At 37.9% G+C, this 20,130-nt stretch overlaps 2 protein-coding genes across 3 annotated transcripts in view; one reads left to right on the top strand and one right to left on the bottom strand.

Moving 5' to 3' along the window:
• VWCE (von Willebrand factor C and EGF domains) overlaps positions 1 to 7,203 on the top strand; it is a 31,415-nt gene extending 24,212 nt beyond the window's left edge. For both annotated transcript variants that reach the window (XM_087920824.1, XM_087920825.1), the window contains 4 exons: positions 676 to 766; positions 1,771 to 1,853; positions 2,764 to 2,869; positions 3,865 to 7,203. In XM_087920824.1, the coding sequence (XP_087776950.1) occupies positions 676 to 766; positions 1,771 to 1,853; positions 2,764 to 2,869; positions 3,865 to 4,595 (1,011 nt within the window). In that variant the 3' untranslated portion in view covers positions 4,596 to 7,203. The remainder of the gene's footprint in view (positions 1 to 675; positions 767 to 1,770; positions 1,854 to 2,763; positions 2,870 to 3,864) is intronic.
• Positions 7,204 to 7,715: 512 nt separating this feature from the next.
• Positions 7,716 to 19,596, bottom strand: LOC113449129 (pepsin A-like). The gene is made up of 9 exons (XM_026720117.2): positions 19,523 to 19,596; positions 18,855 to 19,011; positions 18,393 to 18,510; positions 17,450 to 17,568; positions 12,882 to 13,081; positions 11,862 to 11,978; positions 10,155 to 10,299; positions 9,008 to 9,106; positions 7,716 to 7,859 (listed from the first exon to the last, which is right to left on the bottom strand). Exons 1-9 carry the CDS (start codon positions 19,576 to 19,578, stop codon positions 7,716 to 7,718), a joined length of 1,155 nt encoding a protein of 384 aa, XP_026575902.2. The 5' UTR covers positions 19,579 to 19,596.
• Positions 19,597 to 20,130: the final 534 nt, after the last annotated feature.

Here is a 20,130-nt window from a genome sequence, read left to right as displayed (position 1 = left end):
GGATAAGAGGCCACATCCCAAGAGGGAATCAGAGTGGTGTATCTACTCCACCCTCCCTTAGCCTTTCAGAGAGATGCAGATGTAAATTATGTCATGCTTCTATGCATGAGGTTTTACATGACTTCACGTAATAACATCCCAGGCTATCCCAAGAGAGTAGGGACATACAAAACTGGATATGATAAAAAAAGAAGAATTAACCCCCTGACATTTCTTACTGAAATAGTAGATAATAATAATTGACTTGAGTCAATCCAAGAAGGAATAATTTGAAAATTGCTCATAATGTTCCATTTGCACTTTTCTCCTATACTTAACACACCTCTCTTGACTCTTAGAAAACAGATCTATTTGCTATTTTTGTGAAATATTCTTTTGCAATTCTATAAAAAGTATATCCCTGACTACAACTATTACTAAGGAATGCACTATTCAGGGTTGGGGGTGGGAGGGGGGGAGAAAGGGAAAGAAACAGAAATAAGGAGGGGAAGAAACCTAAAAAAATGTGTTAGGAGGTGAAGATTTTAAGATTTTAAGTATAATAATATTGCTTTGCCATTAATATAGGTTCTTGTGTGTGTATGTGTGTGCATGTGTACATGTGTACATGCGCAATGCTTCTGCATGTGTGTGCACATGTACAACTCTATGTATGTTTGTGCATGGACCTTATAGCTGGGTTCTGTAGCCTGTTCTCCTGTGGACTGTGTCGTATCCTGTACATACCCTTTCCATCCAGAAGGCGAGTGCTGTCCAATTTGTCATGGTAAGCATCACAGCAATGTGGCTTTTCTAAAAGACTATTCCAAATATTATCTATATACTACTAATTGCGCTTTTTGCTATTGGTTTTCAAAAGAATTTGCATCTTGGTTTGCATCTGAAATGCAGCTGTGGTTTGAAACACACTTATTGACTCTAGTTATTTTGCTATTAAGATGAAAATAAAGAAAAATGATGGAGAAAATAAATAACCTTATTTTAGCATTGAAGCATCCTGCTTCTCCCCGATGTGCATAGGAACTGAATAAGTTGCGGGAGAAAATTTAGTAGAATTTCCCCTTCCTTACTGAACAGGAAGCAATAAAAAGAGCAGAAGCTGAAGGGAGGGAATTACTAGTAAAAGGCACTAAAAAGCCAGAATACTGCTTTGAAACCAATTTTAGTTGGAATGGTTTTGGTCCATCCAGAAGTAAGCAGTGTTACAAATCAAAATTGGAGCAATCAAAGGAGTGTAATTCCAATTTTTTTTAAAAAAACATGTTTTGTTCTTTTACAAAACTGTATCACCAGTTTTGTTTTCTTTAATGAAGAGTTTTGCATAATTTGTGGGTTTCATATTTTCATGCAGTGTAATTTGTTTAAAACAGTGTGCCTGCACTTGACATTTATTTATTTATGTATAAACTAAACAGTTGTCTATCCAGTTGGTTGGGTTTTATGCATGGTCTTTATTACTTACATGAGACTAAAAATTAAAATGTTAGAGAAGTTTGTTAGTAACTGATTTGGTTCTTGAATATTCAGCTTGATATCTGATCGGCTGTTTACCTTTCTTGCTATAGGAATTCTCACTTATACAATCATTTCTGCAGTAATCAACAGTTGGGATGTTCCAGTAATCTTGAGTAATATTTAGTCTTAGAGAATGTAACTTCTGAATTTTTATATGACACTATATTATAATTTGATCATGTTGCCTCATAAGCTGGTTTGTGGATAGTATGTTCATGGTTGGAACTGTATTTCTTATGCATTCTTTTTCTGTAGACTGCAATTACAAGGGAAGAAAAGTAATCAATGGACACAACTTTGTTCCTGAAGATGAACCCTGTGTTTATTGTACCTGCCAGGTGAGATGTGAAGGTTTTGGAGAAGAGGGAGACTCCATTCCTTTACCTTCTTTCCTGTTGTTTCTTTTGAAATCTTAAATAGGCCTCAGCTAAGATGTGTTGATAATCTGTCAGATTCCACTGATGTCAATCGTTGTTGTTGTTTTTTTTTGAGTTCTCATAAACTCCTGCTTCTGCCACCTGTCAGCCTCTTCCTTAATTGCCTCTGATTTTTCCAGCTGTGTGTGTCTCCTGTTCTCTGATGACTTTTGTTTTTCCATTATGTATCCAATATAATTGCTTTAATTTCTGTTTAATAGCCTGTAGGATAGGCAGCAGAAATTGCAGAGTCTGTAAACAAACATTTATTCATGGTAAACACAGCAAATAACTGAATTAATCTATAGTAGCCCTAAAGAAAAAAAGCAAAACAAATCTGATCAGTAGCAGTAGAAATCCCACTAAACAACAGCCCTAACTCCTCCTAGCCTAAAAACAACAGAGGTCCTGTCTTCAAATAATATAATTGTAACTCTTCCCACAATATACAACAGCTTCATTTTTAGTGCTTCCAGCAATCAGTTTGGTATCACTTCTCCCAGTATTACAATCCACGATATTCTCATCAATTTTCTCATCAATTTTCTCCAGCATGATATTTCAAGAGCATAATTTCTTCTTTGTTCAGCCTTTTTGAGGATCCAGCTTTCACACCCATGTACAACAAAGAGCACATACTGTATTCATGCTCTAAATTTAATTCTTCTCTTACGTATTCTTGCATAGCTTCCAACTATGCCATGCAATAATAGAAATACTAGAAAAATATAATCCCTAGCACAGAAGGACATTGAAAGGCAGTGGATTCACCTGTTGCAATCAGTGATTTCTTGCTGAGTTTGAATACCTCTTTTATTTTCTCTCCCTTCAGCTTGGGGAGGTGAGCTGTGAGAGGAAGATATGTCCAAAGACTTGTACAGAGCCCTTTGGTCCTCTGACTCATTGCTGCCCAGACTGCCAAAATAATGAAGTTATAAGTAAGTATTTTTTGTCACATATGTCTGAGGAATCTATTGCTCTTAGTTCCATCCTTTCAGATTTACAACAAAGAGATTTGGGGAGCAGGAAAAAAGTACTTCATATTATACTACCTCTTTTAAAGAAATATAAAAAATATTCTCTGCATAGAACTGTTTACAGAAATTGCGTTAAGTTTGTCACGCAAAACAAAATTGTCCAGGATGGTAGTGGGGGTCAGGACAGAGAGGAGACATTGTACAGTATTTGCGATTATAGGATATTTGAGAGTCTGTGGGGAAATCTGATGAACAAATTCTTAAAAGTCTGCCTTCCATCTTCTGCCAGTCACTGGTGTGCAAGCAGTGACTTTTCTATGGATTCTGCTGCTCTATCTATAGCAGGACTACTAGATTCTGTTACAGATTTGTTCCTTATGCCATCTGTCTTATAAACTCACAGGATTCCTTCCCGCCCCCACTGCCCCCAGTAAATGTATACATCCGAACTAGACTGTGATGTTTCTCTGTGTTACATATGTGTGTATATGTGAATATAGAAATAACGGCTATCGTTTGAGACCTGAATGCAATGAAATTTCATTTTAATGTATGCTAATTATTGTACATTTAAAGAGACAACAAAGTTCTGTTCTGTTCTATTCTACTCTACTCTAGTCTACTCCACTCTACTCTATTTCTTATTCCATTCTGTAATGCAGGTTTCTTAACATATTGAAAGCTGCAGAATGTGTTACAATGTACTTTCTAGGTCCCCCAATTATGCTCTGTTCAAGCTGTATGAAATAGTCCTTTGTTTATGAGTGATTACACCTGCTTTTGTGATCCAGCAGGAAGAGACAGTGTTTGTGCATGTTTGTATATGCTCATGCACACCTAAATTCACCATGGATTGAGATTTGTGCAGTCTAGGAATATAGGTAATAAGTAATACATCTTCCACAATATTTCAGATCAACTAATATTCAATCTAATTTGCTTTATTTCTACATCAGATGATTTGGCTTCTCTGGAAAATAGACTAGCCAACCCTGTGTTGAAAGATGGAGCAGCAGAGACACCCTTGCAAACTCTTCAAAGAGGTCCCATGGCTCTGATGTCTGACAGCTCTACCCCTAACATTGCCTCACTTACTCCAGAGGATCATCTTGAAGCAAGTAATGCAAATGATCAGGAGATCATACTTACAAACCCAATTGCACTAGGAAATGTTGGACTCCACCAAAGCAGACCAGGAGAGGCCACTAGGTTGCATCTCAATGAGCCACCAAGTATCACCCCTCCTTCTTGGCTAGGCCACTCAGCAATTCCTCAAATAAAGCCAGAGTCCATTGTATCATTTCTAAATAACCCAGAGAGTTTTGGGGAACCTGCTAGCAAATCAACTGGGTCCTCCATGATTCATTCCAGCCTGTCCTCTCTTTATTCCAGAACAAATAGAACCACTGCATCTCCCCCTACTGCTCATATTTCCATTCCATCCACTCCAGCTAACCTCAAAAAGTCCGTAACTGCCTTATTTCAGGGTTCAAACACCCACAATCTTCCTTTGCAACCTCTGGGTGAAACATTTTCTTCTTCAGACAGCTCTAATCTAGACTCTCTTCAAGAGCTTCCTAGCAGCTCAACCGACTTTACATATTTTTCTTTGGGCCAGCAGAATGTAGGGAACAGCTCTAAATTAACCTCTAGTTATGAGAATAGTCTCACTGATATATCTCCATAGATTGGGGATTATTTTGAATAAGAAGAACATAACCACTTTAATATCATAAAACAAGAGCATCTGCCTATGTGGTTGCTGTTTGCTAGATCTCTCATTATGTATTCATAGCAATAATCTCCATTATAATTTCTGGCTTCTTAGAAAGCAGGTTCTCTTATTAGGATATCACTTCAGCTCTTGATTGTATTGAGGTTCTTATTTAACTAACACCCCATTGGATTTAGATGATAGTAGAAAAATGCCTTTTATTTGCAATATAAGTACATTCTGGTAAAGCATAAAGATTTCAGAATGGAAGCATGGCAAGTAGTAGAATCATAGGTTAATTCAACATCTTGTATTGCATGTTGTATGGCTGGCCTAAGGCTAGCTAGGGAAGCAACAATTTGTGCCAGGAGTCACATAATAAATGTTCTCACACTATGTCTAATACAGACATTTTTTTTGCTGCTTGCTGCCTTATATGGACATTTTAGGACTGATTATACATATTGAAGAAATGTGGCTAGCTTTCCATGAAGTCAGAAATGAACTAAACATTGCTTTACAGACAATGTACTGCATACTGGTATGTACAACTCTGATTTTAATAGTGGAAAATTTCCACTTTCTTATTCTGGTGTATATAGAATTCTGCAATTCAGATTATAATATGTTGAAATATATTTTATGAACACTAAAATCATAGCATCGTGCCTAAAGGTAAATGTATTTTTCTATGCCATAGTTAAAAGTATGTTTCCAAGCTAAGCTGATCAGAACTTTGTTTAACATTTCTTCGGTGAAATTTGCCAGCCACTAAAGTCTTCAGGAATATTCAGTTCTTGAAAGGCTTTGAAAATGATATGCAGCCCATTCATAAAATAGGCAGCATGATTGAATTTCATCAACTACCTCAAAGGGGTGTCTTGTAAGGGCATATCAACTTTTCATAATTGAATCTAGAAAGACTGCTGCCATTTTCTTCCATTTCAATCTCTGGGAATTCTAAATTTCTGAGATGTCCAATAAGTCTTCATTGGGTAATCATTTATGTAACTTATGTTCTTCCCAAAACTTAATGACTAGCATCATTGTTCCTCAGTAGTCTTGGGTCTCATGTCAATGTGCAGGATGACATGATGTACTAGAGCAGTGCAGGGCTTCTGTTTCAAAGCCACAAAGGTGCTTCAGACAGCACAAAAACAGGAACATATCACCTGCCAATGGCTCTATAAAGCAGTGGCATCTTTTCCTTGTATCACATGACTGTGCTTTGCAGCTATAATAGTGTTATTGGAAAAAGACATTTGTTCTAGGGCAGGGGTGTCAAACTCAATTTCATTGAGGGCTGCATCAGGATTGTGTTTGACCTGGGGGAGACAGGGTGGTCATGGCCAGGATGGGTGTGACCAGCTAAACATCACTCGTGTTAGGGCCGCCTGTGGCGGCCCGAGAGCTCTGTCAGCGAAAAAAGGCTTCCAAGCTCCATCTTCAGATGTGACGGCCTCCTGAAACCCTCTGCCAATGAAAATGGAGCTTGGGAAGGCTATGTGCAGCCTTCCTGAGCTCTATTTTTGCTGGCAGAGGCATCATGGGCTGGTCCTTTCTGTTTCCAGGGCAGCCCCATGGGCCAGATCTATGCACCTCATGGGCTGGATCTGGGCCCCGGGCCTTGAGTTTGACATCCCTGTTCTAGGGCACCCTTTTTCCTTTGAATCCAAAGGGCAGCACAGCCACATGAAATATAACTTTGAACACATCCAGTGGCAATTTGAAAAGTGATTTGAAGCATATCCACAGTTCTTCCTTGGCTGGCTGGCTCAACTTCTGTGAGGCAGATAAAGCCCATATATCTTCAACTCTAGCTTTGCTGGCTTCTAAGCCTTAATCGTATACTCAGAAAGGGACTTCTCTGCAATTTTTGCAGGTGAAAACTCAGAAAGTGAAAAACAGTAGTAGCTGGACAGGCAAATCCACATATTAAGAAGCCAGTGTAGGAGTCTGAAGTGATTGGTACATTATGCCACAGACATTCTGACTGACTTTGCTAAGGTTCTCAAACTGATTCAGTTTATGATTTGTCAAAATCACCCTATCTCAGTGGGCATGTAATGGCTTTATGCTGGCTTGAAGTTGATTTCCTCCAAGGAATCTTGAAAAAATGGGGAGACTAAAAATTCACTAGTCCAGATTTCAATTTTTTTTCATGGAACTATATTTGTGGAAAGGGGAATACAAACCTGTTAAGCCTCATATCTCTGTACCTTGAACTAACAACTGACTATTACTTAAAGTGACATTGTCTGGTTATCAAAGCAGCTACATCCTTTTCTCTTGCCATTCTTTCCCCTGATTCATAGTCATTCTTGCCAATATTTCCTAAATAGGGCAGATTAGGGCACATCACTTGATGCCATCTATTGAACAATATGAGCAATGTGCGTGCACATTTTTATTGGTAGATATGATAAAGTCCCTTTGGGATTGTCACTTCACACATGCATGTATTCATTTGGGCATGAATTAAAGGACATTTCTGTGTGAATTTACCTTGGTATGTTGCCATGTCAAAATAAATGCCTATATTTTCTTTTTCATATATTGATATAAAAATTGGTATTACAGTGCTGTGAAAATTTCCATTTAAACAAAATGGTTGGTTTTAAAATAAAATATAAATTATAATAAAAATATGACAAATAAATTTAATCAATATATTCTCAAACTGGATCTTTTATAACTGAATTTGATACAGTTCATTTTTAAAAGGCTTGTTTTGTATATAGGTAAATATAAGCTTTGTAAAGTATGTTTATTGACTTCTTCTTTACTAATTGAAGGAAAGTTAAATGTTTGTTGAATGCTGGAAAAAAACTTCCTAAAATTAAGAGTAGTTTGACAGTGGTGGGTTCCCCTTGGTTGCATGCATCCACTTGGGAAATTTCACTTGGAATGAATTAACTTCAGTTCATTAGTTGACATGCATTCAGTGTGGAGTGAGTACAAAGCCCATTTATTTTTGTATTTATTTATTGTTGCTGACATTGAAGCACGGGGATCAGGAGCATAATTTCTAAATTTAATTCCAAAGAGTCAAGATGATCCTTAGGCTATAAAATGACCAATAAGATGTGGATATTACTGTGCCACAGGAGCCAGGCCAACTTGGTTGTTTGCTCGGTCGAAGACACAATAGTACTGACGAATGAAGATATCACCAAGGATCCAAAGGTCAGATTGGAAGGGTATATTCTCGAAGCCACTCATGCAATAACTTTGGTACTGAAAGAGAAGTACAAATATATGATGAATTTGAATGGCCTAACTAGAGGGCCTTTACAAAGTAAAGGGAAGCTGACACCCCCCCACACCCCTCCCCGCTTTTCCTATTGAGTGTTCCTTATCCGTGTTGGAGTAGCAGAACACCATATTTGCATTGAATAGGCCGTCTCCCTTGTCTCCCTCGAACTTGCCTTTTTTTTAAATCTGGAGTCATCTGATTTCCCTCCAAGGCAATGGGTGACAAACCCTTACAGATATTGCATACCTTAAGCCTGCTGTTGGGTTATGTTGGAGTAAGCGAAAATGCTACTGCATTCATCTTAGTATGCTAACACTGACTAAAACACAGGCTGGCGACAAAATGAAAGCAATGCCATGGAGGAAAGTAACTGTTGCTAGAATAGGATTGTATCTTAGTTATACGCAAGGGAAAGACCAGGATGCTGAGAAACATATTCGGACTCTATGAAACTTTCTGAAGAGCCCCATGGATGATATATAACAGTGAATCATACATGGTTTTTCATTTAACAGTGCTTGCTCTTTAACTCTGCTTTTCTTGAACATTTGTACATAGACTATAGCATAATGAAATAATAATGCCGTAAGGAAAGAATCAATTTACGTATATCTTCCATACTAAGAACATTAGGTTTATATTGCAATATTTGTGATTAAGCATAGTATTATTCTTGAGTTCAAAATAATAAGCTGGTACAATGCTCTTTCTTTAAAATAATCTCCTACAGCTTTCCTCAATCTGGTTTTATTTAAATGTGTTGGATTTCTATTCTGATAATGCTCCAGATAGCCCAAACACTGGAAATTGAACTCTAACATAGTAAGGGTGGTCTACTATGGAGAAATGAGATTGACTAGAAATGAATATGATCTACATGAGAATAATCTTATCGCTAAATGTGTTGAATTTCATGTTCAGAATTGCAGAGTTCAAGTCTTAATGCATAAGGAAAATACTGCTATGATAAAAATTATCAAAAGCACTTCAAATGTTAGACGATATCTCCCAAGGGACTGAGATTGTCTTCCTATAATTTTTCCATAGGTCAGGGTTTTTTTTTCTCTAGAGGCTTAAGCCTAACCCTAAATTATTTGAGATAATTTTTTGGATAAACCACAGATCTTACCTGGCGAATGTAGGCACTGGCAGGCACAGGGTATTGAATGCCATTGATGGTGAAGACAATGTCAGGCAGTTCATTGATAGCATTGCAGTTGACTAAATACTGATGTGAAGTAGGATGGACAGAAAACATATATTAGCATCCCCATAACATTTGAGAAAGGAAAAAAAAGCTGGGCGTTAGAGACTAGAAATTGTCCAGAAAAAAATGCATTAGGACGACCCCACCCCAGGGCAAAAGCCACCTCTGACCATTTGGCCCTCCTTATCCATCCCATGTGATTTTATTTTGAAGGTGACTGCTATTCCACCCCCCGATTTACATATGTGCATGTGCACATGTCTATGCACCTTCACAGCTCTACTGGTTCAGCTCTCCACAAGAGTCCCAGTTTCTCATGTGGCTTGAGATAATTAATTGCTCAGTCCTGCATTAGAATGATGCTTCCTGAAACAAGATGTTCTTAGAATCTACTATGACCTCAGATCAGGATTATATTCCAAGCGATAGCTGTTTGCAGTGTGGAAGGCATACCACATGTAAGCAGAACAATATCAGGAGGGGAAGAATGGAGTTTGGCTAGTAATAGCCAATTTGTATCTTTGTGGGTTTCATTTTCTTTCATTTTTATGTATAATCTTGGTCTAGTAGAGGAATCAAAGGAACCTGAACTGAGGGCTTGGTGGAGAATGCAAAGTCCATGATAAGGGTCTCAAGAACCTAGGATGTCAATATATCAGTGTAACATGGGTGGATCAAAGTAGTGTGGCCTTTTGCAATTGTCAGATGGAAACTTTGTCAATGCAGATTTTCTAAATGTCATTCAATATTTTTTGGTATAGCACCCAGTATACTGATAACCACTGGAACCACCACAGCTGCTTTATCCTATAACCTTTCAGATCTTGATGCTTTGTGATCTTCTCCAATTCTTCTTTGTCTTCTACTATCCCCTGATACTACCGCATGAATTATCCATGCTTTCTTCTTTTCAATAGTTAAATCTGGTGTATTTGGAAATCTGACATTTTAACCTGCTAAATTTTTACTACTTTTTCAACCCTATATTCCCAGCAATTTTTCCTTACTGGTAATGATTATTTATTTATGTATATTAATTGTAGTTGCATAGCATTATTATCAAGCTTACCTGACCATTGGAATCTTGGCTACCACCAATGAAGTTCTGAATGTTAGCAATGCCATTGGGAGGACCTACCAGGAGGGAGGTACCAGTGTCAACAATAGCTTGGCAGCCACCGGAACAAGCAATGGTTTGACCATTGACGGTGATACTGAAAAGAAATATTCAGGTAAAGATGAGAAAAAGAAAACTACCACAACCTTTTGCCTGCAGGTCTTTTGAAATGACAAAACAACTTGGGCCATGGGAAAGGAAGAAGAATGAGAAAGATTCAAAATAATTCACCTTGACTTTTTTTTTTCTGATAAGAAGGAATCGAAGGAAACTCTGGCAGGCTTTCAAGTGTCTGTTATATCACAATGCTAAACTATAATCCTATAATTGTTAAAGTGTGTGAATAGAATAGAATAACAGAGTTGGAAGGGACCTTGGAGGTCTTCTGGTCCAAACCCCCTGCCTAGTCAGGAAACCCTACACCACTTTAGACACATGATTATCCAACATCTTTTCAAAAACTTCCAGTGTTGGAGCATTCACAACTTCTGGAGGCAAGTTGTTCCCCTGATTAATTGTTCTAACTGTCAGGAAATTTCTCCTTAGTTTTAAGTTGGGTGTCCCCCAAGGCAGTGTTCTAGGACCAACTCTCTTCATACTCTACATAATGACCTCTGTGATCACATTAAGAGCAACTGTGTTCTCTTCGCTGATGATGTAAAGCTGTTCAATACCACAGACAATACTGCTACCCTTCAAAAAGATCTTGACTATGTATCAGAATGGTCAAACAAATGGCAACTTCAAATCTCAACAAATAAATGTTCTGTCTTACATATTGGCAAAAAAAAATCAGAAAATAAAATACAAGCTGAATAGTCAAGACTTTGTTAATGATCCAAGCTCTGTAAAGGACCTTGGAGTTCTCATCTTTAATGATCTAAGTGCTAGAGCCCATTGTAACTACATAGCCAAAAAGGCATTAACAGTTGTTAACCTAATCCTATGTAGCTTTTTCCCTGGTCATATCACACTACTAACTAGAGCATACGAAACATTTGCTAGACCAATATTTGAATACAGCTCATCAGTCTGGAACCCACATTACGTATCTGATATTAACACAGTTGAGAAAGTCCAGAAATATTTCACAAGAAGAGTTCTCCACTCCTTGATTGCAGGAAATACAACTTCAAAAACAGAGTGGTCAATGTCTGGAATGCTCTACCTGACTCTGTGGTTTCTTCCCCAAACCCCCAAAACTTTAACCTTAGACTTTCAATGATTGACCTCACCCCTTTCCTAAGAGGTCTGTAGGGGGCATGCATAAGCACACCAACGTGCCTACCATCCCTGTCCTATTGTTTCTTTTATTTTTCTTATATGTACCCATTTCATGTATTCATAACTATGTATATACTTATACCTATTATCTTGTAAGCGATTGACAAATCAAAATAAATAAATAAATAAACAATAAATAAATAAAGTTCCTTCTCTCCTTGATTAGTTTTCATCCATTGCTTCTTGACCTGCCTTCAGGTGCTTTGGAAAATAGCTTGACTCCCTCTTCTTTGTGGCTATTCTTTGTGTCTATTTCCTAGTCTGGCCTACTTCGTAGAACTGATGGCCATCTTTTGCCATTATCCTGCACTTTGTTTTTGATTGAATCTATGTGAAGCAGGGATGTGAAGGCTGAAGATGTAAAAGTTGGGTTACCTGTCCAGAGTGATCTGCCAATAGAGTTCAGCAGAAAGGGGCACCCAGTTGAGACTTCCAGTATAGTAGGAGGAGTCAATGCCACCGAACATTACAAAACTCCCTTGCTGGCCATCACTGAAAAATGAACATAGAAGAACATGCCAATTGGAGGAATTGCAATTTCTTTTTTTGTTTCTTTTTTTGTTTCCTATTGTTGACCCATTGACACTTTTTAAAAGTAATATCCTTAAAACAACGGGTTAATTTCTTGATTGTTTCATCTATAAGCTACTGGTAGTAGCAAAGAGTTAGAGAGTTGTATCTCTTGGCTGCTATCAAGTGATTATATGAGCACAACAGGGGTAAATGCTGTTGAAGAAATTGAATTTAGCTCTGGGAATTGGTGTAAAACTACAGATTCTTTCAGTTCATTCCTTTCCTATATATTCAGCATATACCCTGTAGCCGTATTCAGCAGGTTCTGACCAGTTCTAGAGAACGGGTAGTGGAAATTTTGAGTAGTTTGGAGAACCCCAGAAATTAACCACTTCTCAGTGGAGACTTTACATTACCTCTTGCAGTAATGCACTGAAAATCTGTAAAACTGGAAAGGATTGTCTATTGTGGAGTTTCTCCAGAGGTAATATGGTTGGCACCAGAGGTGGTATTCAGCAGGTTCTAACCAGTTCTGGAGAACTGGTAGGGGAAATTTTGAGTAGTTTGGAGAACCTGCAAATACCACCTCCGACTGGCCCTGCCCCCATTTATTCTCTGCCTCCCGAGTCCCAGCTGTTCGGCTGGGTCTCCTTTTGTTGCCCTGCACAGGAGAATGGAGCTGGAAAGCAGGTTAGTGGGGTGGGAAAGGAATGGAATTTTGCAGTAACTTTCCCATGCCACACCCACCAAGTCATGCCCACGGAACTGGTAGTAAAATTTTTTGAATCCCACCACTGGTTGGCACCCAGGCCCTCTCTCCCTTCTAGCAACAGATAGTAATTAGTCCCTTCAGAAAAGCGTGCACAGATCATTGTTACTTACGAACTCAGGAAGACGGAAAAGAGATCCTGGGATACCAGACCTTCACTCATCATGTTGTCAAAAACAGGAGTGGCGCCAGAGGCAGACAGCCTAGGGTAAGCCAGACCCAGGATGCCATCAAAGGGGGCATAATAAAGGAAGCTACCTGGCTCAGTCTGACTCAGACCAAAGATTTGGTTGGTGACGTCAATACTTCCAACCTGTGCAGAGGAACAGGAAGAAATGTTATACAAGTCCCTTTTAATTTCAAGCACTACTACTACATTTGTGTTGGTAGCACATACCGAGGCATTTTAATTTCAGTTTCAAGCAGATTTATGCATAGGTACATATGTTTGCAAACAAACCTTGAACGGTTCATATAATTCACTTGATTCTAATTGATTTTTGAATAAACTGCTTTGCCGTTTAATGTCTATCTCATAAAATAGCCTCAAAGGAAATCTCTATGTATGTCCTATTAGTTTACCATCTGCATCTGTTTCTCTCTGCCCAAATCTAAATTTTGAAAGGAGTATAATTGACCGCAGAGTCAGGGTTAATCTCCTGGCAAAGAATTAGCAATGATTCTCAAAAAAAGACATTGTTGAAATATAGTTTGAGCTATAATCCAATAAATGTCTGGATCTTATCCATTAGAATTAGCGGCTATTCATTGATATCAACATTATATATCAGTATACACATCTCTTACAGATTCCACAGTGGACATGGAGAAATTCTATGGGTAATACAAGAAGTGCTAAATGTAGCATCAGGAAAGAATATAAATATTACAAAAGGGTGTTTGGAATGCAAAAATATGAAGAAACCTGGAAATATAGGAAAATCGGGCTGGCTAACACAATAAAGCAAAAAACTACTTCAAATACAGATACCATACTTGGATTTCACTTGAGATATAAGCCTTGAATCCAGTCAATTACACACCAGGAAACAAACAATTGAAAAATGAAATCCTGTAAGCCAGGATACTTCCAGCTGCAGAGTATGGAACAGCGACCATGAATTATTGATATTTAATATATGGGTTAAACTCAGAAAAATAAAGAGAGCAGGTATGCCAACAAGATTTGATCAGAAGAACAAAGAAACAAAATATGGGATCAATGTGTATTTAATACTTTTAACTTAAATGACAGGCAACCCAAGGTTTCTAAGGAGACCAGAAACAACTGAAAACTGAAGGAAAACCAAAGAAAAAGGAATAAATCCTCGTAGTTTTCAAAACAAGCCAGAGAAGGATAGGTAAATTAAAGCTTTGAGCAACTAAGATGACTGAAATTGACATTATTGTTAAGCAAAAAAGGATAGGAAAAACTCAACAAAGGAAAATAATTAGAAAAACAAAGATTTTTTTTTTTTGAAAAAAAATTCAGAGCACTCACAGGTTATTTTATTGCTAAGGTAAGTATGCCCATCAATAATTGTGAAAGAGATCTAATAGAAAAAGTAGATTGAAGAAAGATCCCAATGCTATAATGAAACCTTTTACAATGGGATTATAGAGTAATAGGAATATCTGTCGAGGAAAGGAATATATTCAGAAACCAACTCAAGAAGCATTTGAGATAGAAAAGGCAGTAACCAGCTGGCAGATAGGAAAACACCAGGGATAGATGAAAAATCCACTGAACTGTTCAAAACTGTAAGACAAGGCAAATCTAATTTTATTTACAGCTTTATTGTCAGGAAATATTGTGTGAAAAAGTTAAGTGTTTTTGCCTAAGAAAGGAGACCTAAGACAATATGCACTTATCAAACCATTGGATTAATTTCTCATGCAAGCAATGTTATTTAATTTTTCACAAAAAAAGCCAGAGCATGCATGGAGAAAGAAATGCCAAATGAACAGGTAAATGGCAGAAAAGGCAAATTTGTGTGGAAGTGTAGCAAGTTGACATCAGATAAATAATTAAGAGTACAATAAAACAGAAAGAGATACAGCTTCACTGATTACAGCAAAGCCTTTATTTTACAGGCCAGAAAGCACCTCTTGTCTGTTGTCACAACTGTCAGCCCTGTTCTTAGTTTTCACAATATTGTGAAAAGAACCTCCCACAATATTGACCCTGTACCCATTTAACTTTTACAGCAATACATTAACAGAACAGTAGGATGGAATGAGATGACAGCTGGAATCAAAATGAGTAGTGCTGCTTCTGAAATATGCTAATGACTCTGTTTTGGTAGTTCATAGTAAAAGAGATCTCATTATAAAGGGAAAATAGAAAGTGAAACATCTGTGCTAATTTGTTAAAGTTCAATATTAAGAAAACAAACATAAGCTCAATCAGCAAGTTTAATGAACTTACAGCTGATGGCAAAGAAATGAAAGTGGTACATGGTTTTGTTTTCTTGGGCTCCAGAATCAATAAAAGTGGACAGCATGTTATTATTTCCAGAGAAAATAGTTGCAAGTATTATTACAGAGAAAACAAGTTGATAGAAAAAAAGAGCTTTCATGAAAACAAATCAAAATGGTTTTTTTGAAAATAACTCAGTTTCCAAACTTTTTGGAAGGTGTTAATGAGCATGTAAGCCAGGTGGCTCAATAGAGATTGTAATCTTGGACTTGGAAAAAAAGCCTCAAAAAAGCCTCCTTGTTAAAGCTGGTTGGCATGAAATCAGGAGCCCCATTGGACTGGCAAATGGTTAAAAGACAGGAATAAATGGGCTTGCATTAGTAAGATGTGCACAATTGGCTCTCCAAAGATCAGCATTTGAAGTAGTGGTTTTCACCTGGGTATGAATGATCTGACACGTTGAAAAATGAGATGCCCCGTTTTACTGTTGAGAGTGGTAAAAACAAAAAGGGACTATGAAAGATCTCTGTGACTTGAATGATGTGGTATTTATGTACATGTCAAAAATATTAGATTGCCTGCCCTAGTATATATACAATTGAAATACAATTGAGATCAAATGAGGTACTAATACAATTCTATAAAGCCTTAGTATGACCACACTTAGAGTACTGCATCCAGTTTTGGTCACCACATTATAAAAAAGATGTTGAGACTCTAGAAAAAGTACAGAGAAGAGGAACCAGGATGATTACGGGACTGGAGACTAAAACATGAAGAACGGTTACAGAAACTGGGCATGGCTAGTCTAGTAAAGAGAAGGACCAAGGGAGACATGATAGCAGTCTTCCAATATTTGAGGGGCTACCACAGGGAGGAAAGGGTCAAGCTATTTTCTAAAGTGTCTGTAGGCCGGGCAAGGAATAATGGATGGAAACTGAACAAGGAAAGATTTAACCTGGAAATAAGAAGAAACTTTCTGACAGTGAGAACAATCAACCAATGGAACACTTTGCCCTCAGAAGTTGTGGGAGCGTCATCACTTGAGACTTTCAAGAAGAGATTGGAGTGCCATTTGTCAGCAATGGTATAAGGTCTCCCGCTTGGGTGGGGGATTGGACTAGATGACCTACAAGGTCCCTTCCAACTCTGCTTATCTGTTATCTGTTATATATGCTGTCAGCTGTCACATAATTACATCTAGGTCTGTTGAAATGAAATGCATAGTGCCCATATATCCTCATATTTGAAACTATTAAATTTATTATTATCTTGTGAAAATGACATTGTGTAACTACAGTACTATGGATTTCTTTCCCCTGATTTGTTCTATGAATAGTTTGAACAGAGAGCCAGTTTAGAGTTGTGGTTATTGCATCAGGCTAAAAACTGGGAGACCATGGGTTCTAATCCTGTCTTAGAAGCAAAATCAAGTGGATGAAAAAGTGGCAAACCATTTCTGAAAAATCTTACCAAAAAAATGGCAAGACTTGTCCAGTCAGCCTCTGAAAATTGGCCATGAGTAAATGGAAAAAATGTTCAATTCTTAAATAAAGGCCAATTATGGCACAACTTTCCAAGGGACATGCTTATTGATAATTTGAATTTCTTAGATCTTCTAGTCCAGTGATGGCTAACCTTTTCATCATTGCGTGCTGAAAGTGCATGTGTGCATGTGCGCACACCTGTGCCTGCATCCATAATGCAATGTGTGCGCAACCCCTGTCCCTCTGCACATGTGCATGCGCATACAACCCCCTATGCATGATGCACGCCTCTGCGCATGCATGCACATCTCACGCACAGACCCCCAGGGGACGCATGCGTAGCAGATACCCAACAATTAGTTGTCTTTTGGGCAGCGCGCGCACATGCACAGTGCATCTGTTCCGGGCGACGGCTTGTGTGCCAGCAGAAATGGCTCTGTGTGCCACTTCCGGCATGCGTGCCATAGGTCGCCATCACAGTTCTAGTCTATTACTGAATTTCTTAATTATTTAGTCATGAGTGCAAGCATAACAAGGCTTATTAAAGTTCCTTGTTCTTCTTGGCTATGAAAATTCCCAAAACAGACATCATAGTCTTGGCTGCCTCTGCGGTTAACAAGGATCAGAAGTTGGAAAGAGCTAAAAAGTTTTTGCCATAAGTAAAATCTATACAGAATTCAATGAGGTCTTCCCTGTTTGTCCACCCAGAATCATGTCAACTCAGTCTAATTTCCCAAAGGATAGCTTTTCAGTCTCATTTTCTTTGGCAGTTTACCTGGACAGTATCATAGCCTAGGAATCCAGTCATGCTTCCGGTGCCATAGGTGATGGATACGCTCTGGCTGGTGGCCTGGAAAGTGGATGACTGTTGTGGGTTGAATTTATGATGGTTAGCTGCAAAGAGAAGTAATTGTAGTATGGTGTGGACATATTGAATATGCAACAGAACAGAAAGAGCAATACAGAGTAAGAGAGATCTTGGCATTTTACTCATCCCAGTGCAATACTCTCTAATGTGTGAACTCTGTCCTCGGTCATAGCTAACCTGAAGGCTGGTTATAATTTGGAGGAAAAAAAAGTCATATTTCCCTTTTACATCATGTGGGGGGAAAATAGGTAATAGTTCTACTATTAGACATTTTACTGTATCTGGCTTTATAGCTGTAATAAACTGATTTGATTATCCCTTACATTATATTCCTCACCTATTTCCAAGCTCATGCCTAAACATTGGCTATGTAGGAACATGTTTTGTTATTCCATAATAATCCCCTTGAGTAGCAGCTCCCCAAAGATGTCTCAAGCAGTCAATTTTCCTGATATCAGTATGATCCACGTTGAGCACGTTGGAAAGACAGATGGACATGAGAATAAAGAAGTCTCCCTGATTTGGTCTCTTTCCAATGTGTTGGGATCAGAGTTCCAAGGATTCCCAGTCAACAGGCCAACACAGATGCTGTGATGGGATTTGTGATCTATTACATTTAGAAGGTACTAGCTTGAGCAGAGGTCTCCAAACTTGGCAACTTTAAGACTTGTGGACTTCAGTTCCCAGAATTCTCTAGCCAGCTATGCTATATATGCTATGCTGGCTGGAGAATTCTGGGAGTTGAAGTCCACAAGTCTTAAAGTTGCCAAGTTTGGGCCCCCCTGAGCTTGAGGATGGCTTGAATAAAGAGAACCTCTTTCTGGAGTCATCAGTTATGGAGGCTACTTACAACAAGCTTCACTGGAGCAATACACAGAAGGGACCCACAAATTGGAAGAACCAGTGTCAAAGATGACTATGAACTGTTGTGGTGGAGTGCCAATTGAGATAGTGCCAATGTACTCATTCTGTGGAGGCAGAAAACGGAACATAATAAAAGAAAATCCATCCCTGATATTTCCATAGCATTTTTGAGGCAAGAGAAAGGAATACTTCTTTTTAGATGAAAGTAAGTTTGACAAGTTTTTTAAACAATACAAATCTGCTCAATTTGTTACAGTAGAATATTGTTTATGTTCCATGATCTCAAATTGCTTTGAAACATTTAAAATTATAACTTTCTAAATCTGTATGTCTCTTTTACTGCTCTCCAGAGCAAGGAACTATTGATTTAAATCAATAGGTGTTGAGATTCTCTAGCCTTGTCCATAGGCTAAATGCTGAGTATCTCCTCCTAATGTGGAATACTTACATCTAGATAATTTTGCAAGGGTTCACTGGCAAAGGTATTTTGCAGCCCGGGGAAATATTTTGTGCCAATGTTATAAGGATGCTTCTTCAGGAAATCATCTAGCAGGCCCTGCTCTTCAAGAGTTTGCCTGACGGATTTTGTTTTCTTTAGGTGAATCCTGAGCATTGAATAATGGAAAGGAAAAGATTAATAAGTGAGAGATAGTGCTCATAGCATTAAAGATTAAAAAATGATTAAAAATGCATTTTGGACAGCATTCTCTAATTGAACACTCGTAAGAGGGCTACAACCTTCAGAATTTCCAGCTAGAATGAGAGTTATAATTGCAACATATCTGGAAGCCCTCAGGTTGGGAAAAGTTAGGTTCAGATTTATTCCTGCTGAGGAAGGACTTGAAATCTAAGTATATCCTGTAGAGAAAGAAGCATGATCTACTTGATGAACACACAGTACATTTGCAGATATAGATATGAAAGGGAAATAAAATATTACTATCAGTGGAAAACCTAGGCAAATTACAGCTTTGTGGCTTGCCCACCAATCACAATTCAAAGTTTGCTGAAAGAATTTATGGAACATAATTTAGAAAGAAAATTAGATCCTTCTGAAGAAAATGGTACAAAGAAAAATGGTTTTTTTTTTAAGAAAGCACAATGCTCAATACTTACTTTGTTGTCAGACACTGGGAAAGTGCCACCAGGCTCAGAAGTAAGAGGCACTTCATGATTGCTCCTTTATTCACAAGCTGCTGATTCGAATGAAATGTGGGTCCCAGCTTCTAAGCAACACACTTAGGTTTCCCACACACACATATATAGCTCCAAGACTCTCTTATCATATTTGCATATCATACAAAAAGGCAGGCATTCCTGATATGATTATCTTTTTAAATATGTCCTTAAGAAGAACTTTCCATGTTATTCTTTTCATTTGCATTTAAGTTCTTGATCTAAAAACCAGGCTCAGGTGTAGGTGACATTGGCAACCATTTGAAGGACTTTGGTACATCCCAAGAGCACTAAAGCAATGTTTTCCATAACTTTTCATCATGTGAACCAATGGTAAAAATGTACACTTTCTTTTTAAAGTAATCTGGATGGAATTCTATTTTTTAGAAAATAAACTATAGAATGAATTAAATATAAATTTAATTTTTACAATTGAGGGCTCCAGATATAGTATACCCAGCATCGTTCAATTTCTGGAAATATATTTTAGGCAGGTTGGTAGCCTTTACAACATTGCAACATTCTGCAAAATCCAGAAGTTGCATCAG

The sequence above is a fragment of the Pseudonaja textilis genome, chromosome 1 (genome assembly GCF_049901715.1).
Source record: "Pseudonaja textilis isolate UNSWEBS1 chromosome 1, rPseTex1.2, whole genome shotgun sequence".
NCBI classification, from domain to species: Eukaryota; Metazoa; Chordata; class Lepidosauria; order Squamata; family Elapidae; genus Pseudonaja; species Pseudonaja textilis.
This window is presented reverse-complemented; position numbering and strand designations above follow the sequence as displayed.

Excerpts from the sequence above, each read along its gene's own strand:
- LOC113449129 (XM_026720117.2), bottom strand. The coding sequence starts at position 19,578 with ATGAAGTGCCTCTTACTTCTGAGCCTGGTGGCACTTTCCCAGTGTCTG. Across the intron at positions 10,300-11,861 it reads TGGCAGATCACTCTGGACAG|TATCACCGTCAATGGTCAAA; the intron begins GTAACCCAACTT and ends ATTTCTTTTCAG. Across the intron at positions 9,107-10,154 it reads GCCAAGATTCCAATGGTCAG|TATTTAGTCAACTGCAATGC; the intron begins GTAAGCTTGATA and ends ACTTCACATCAG.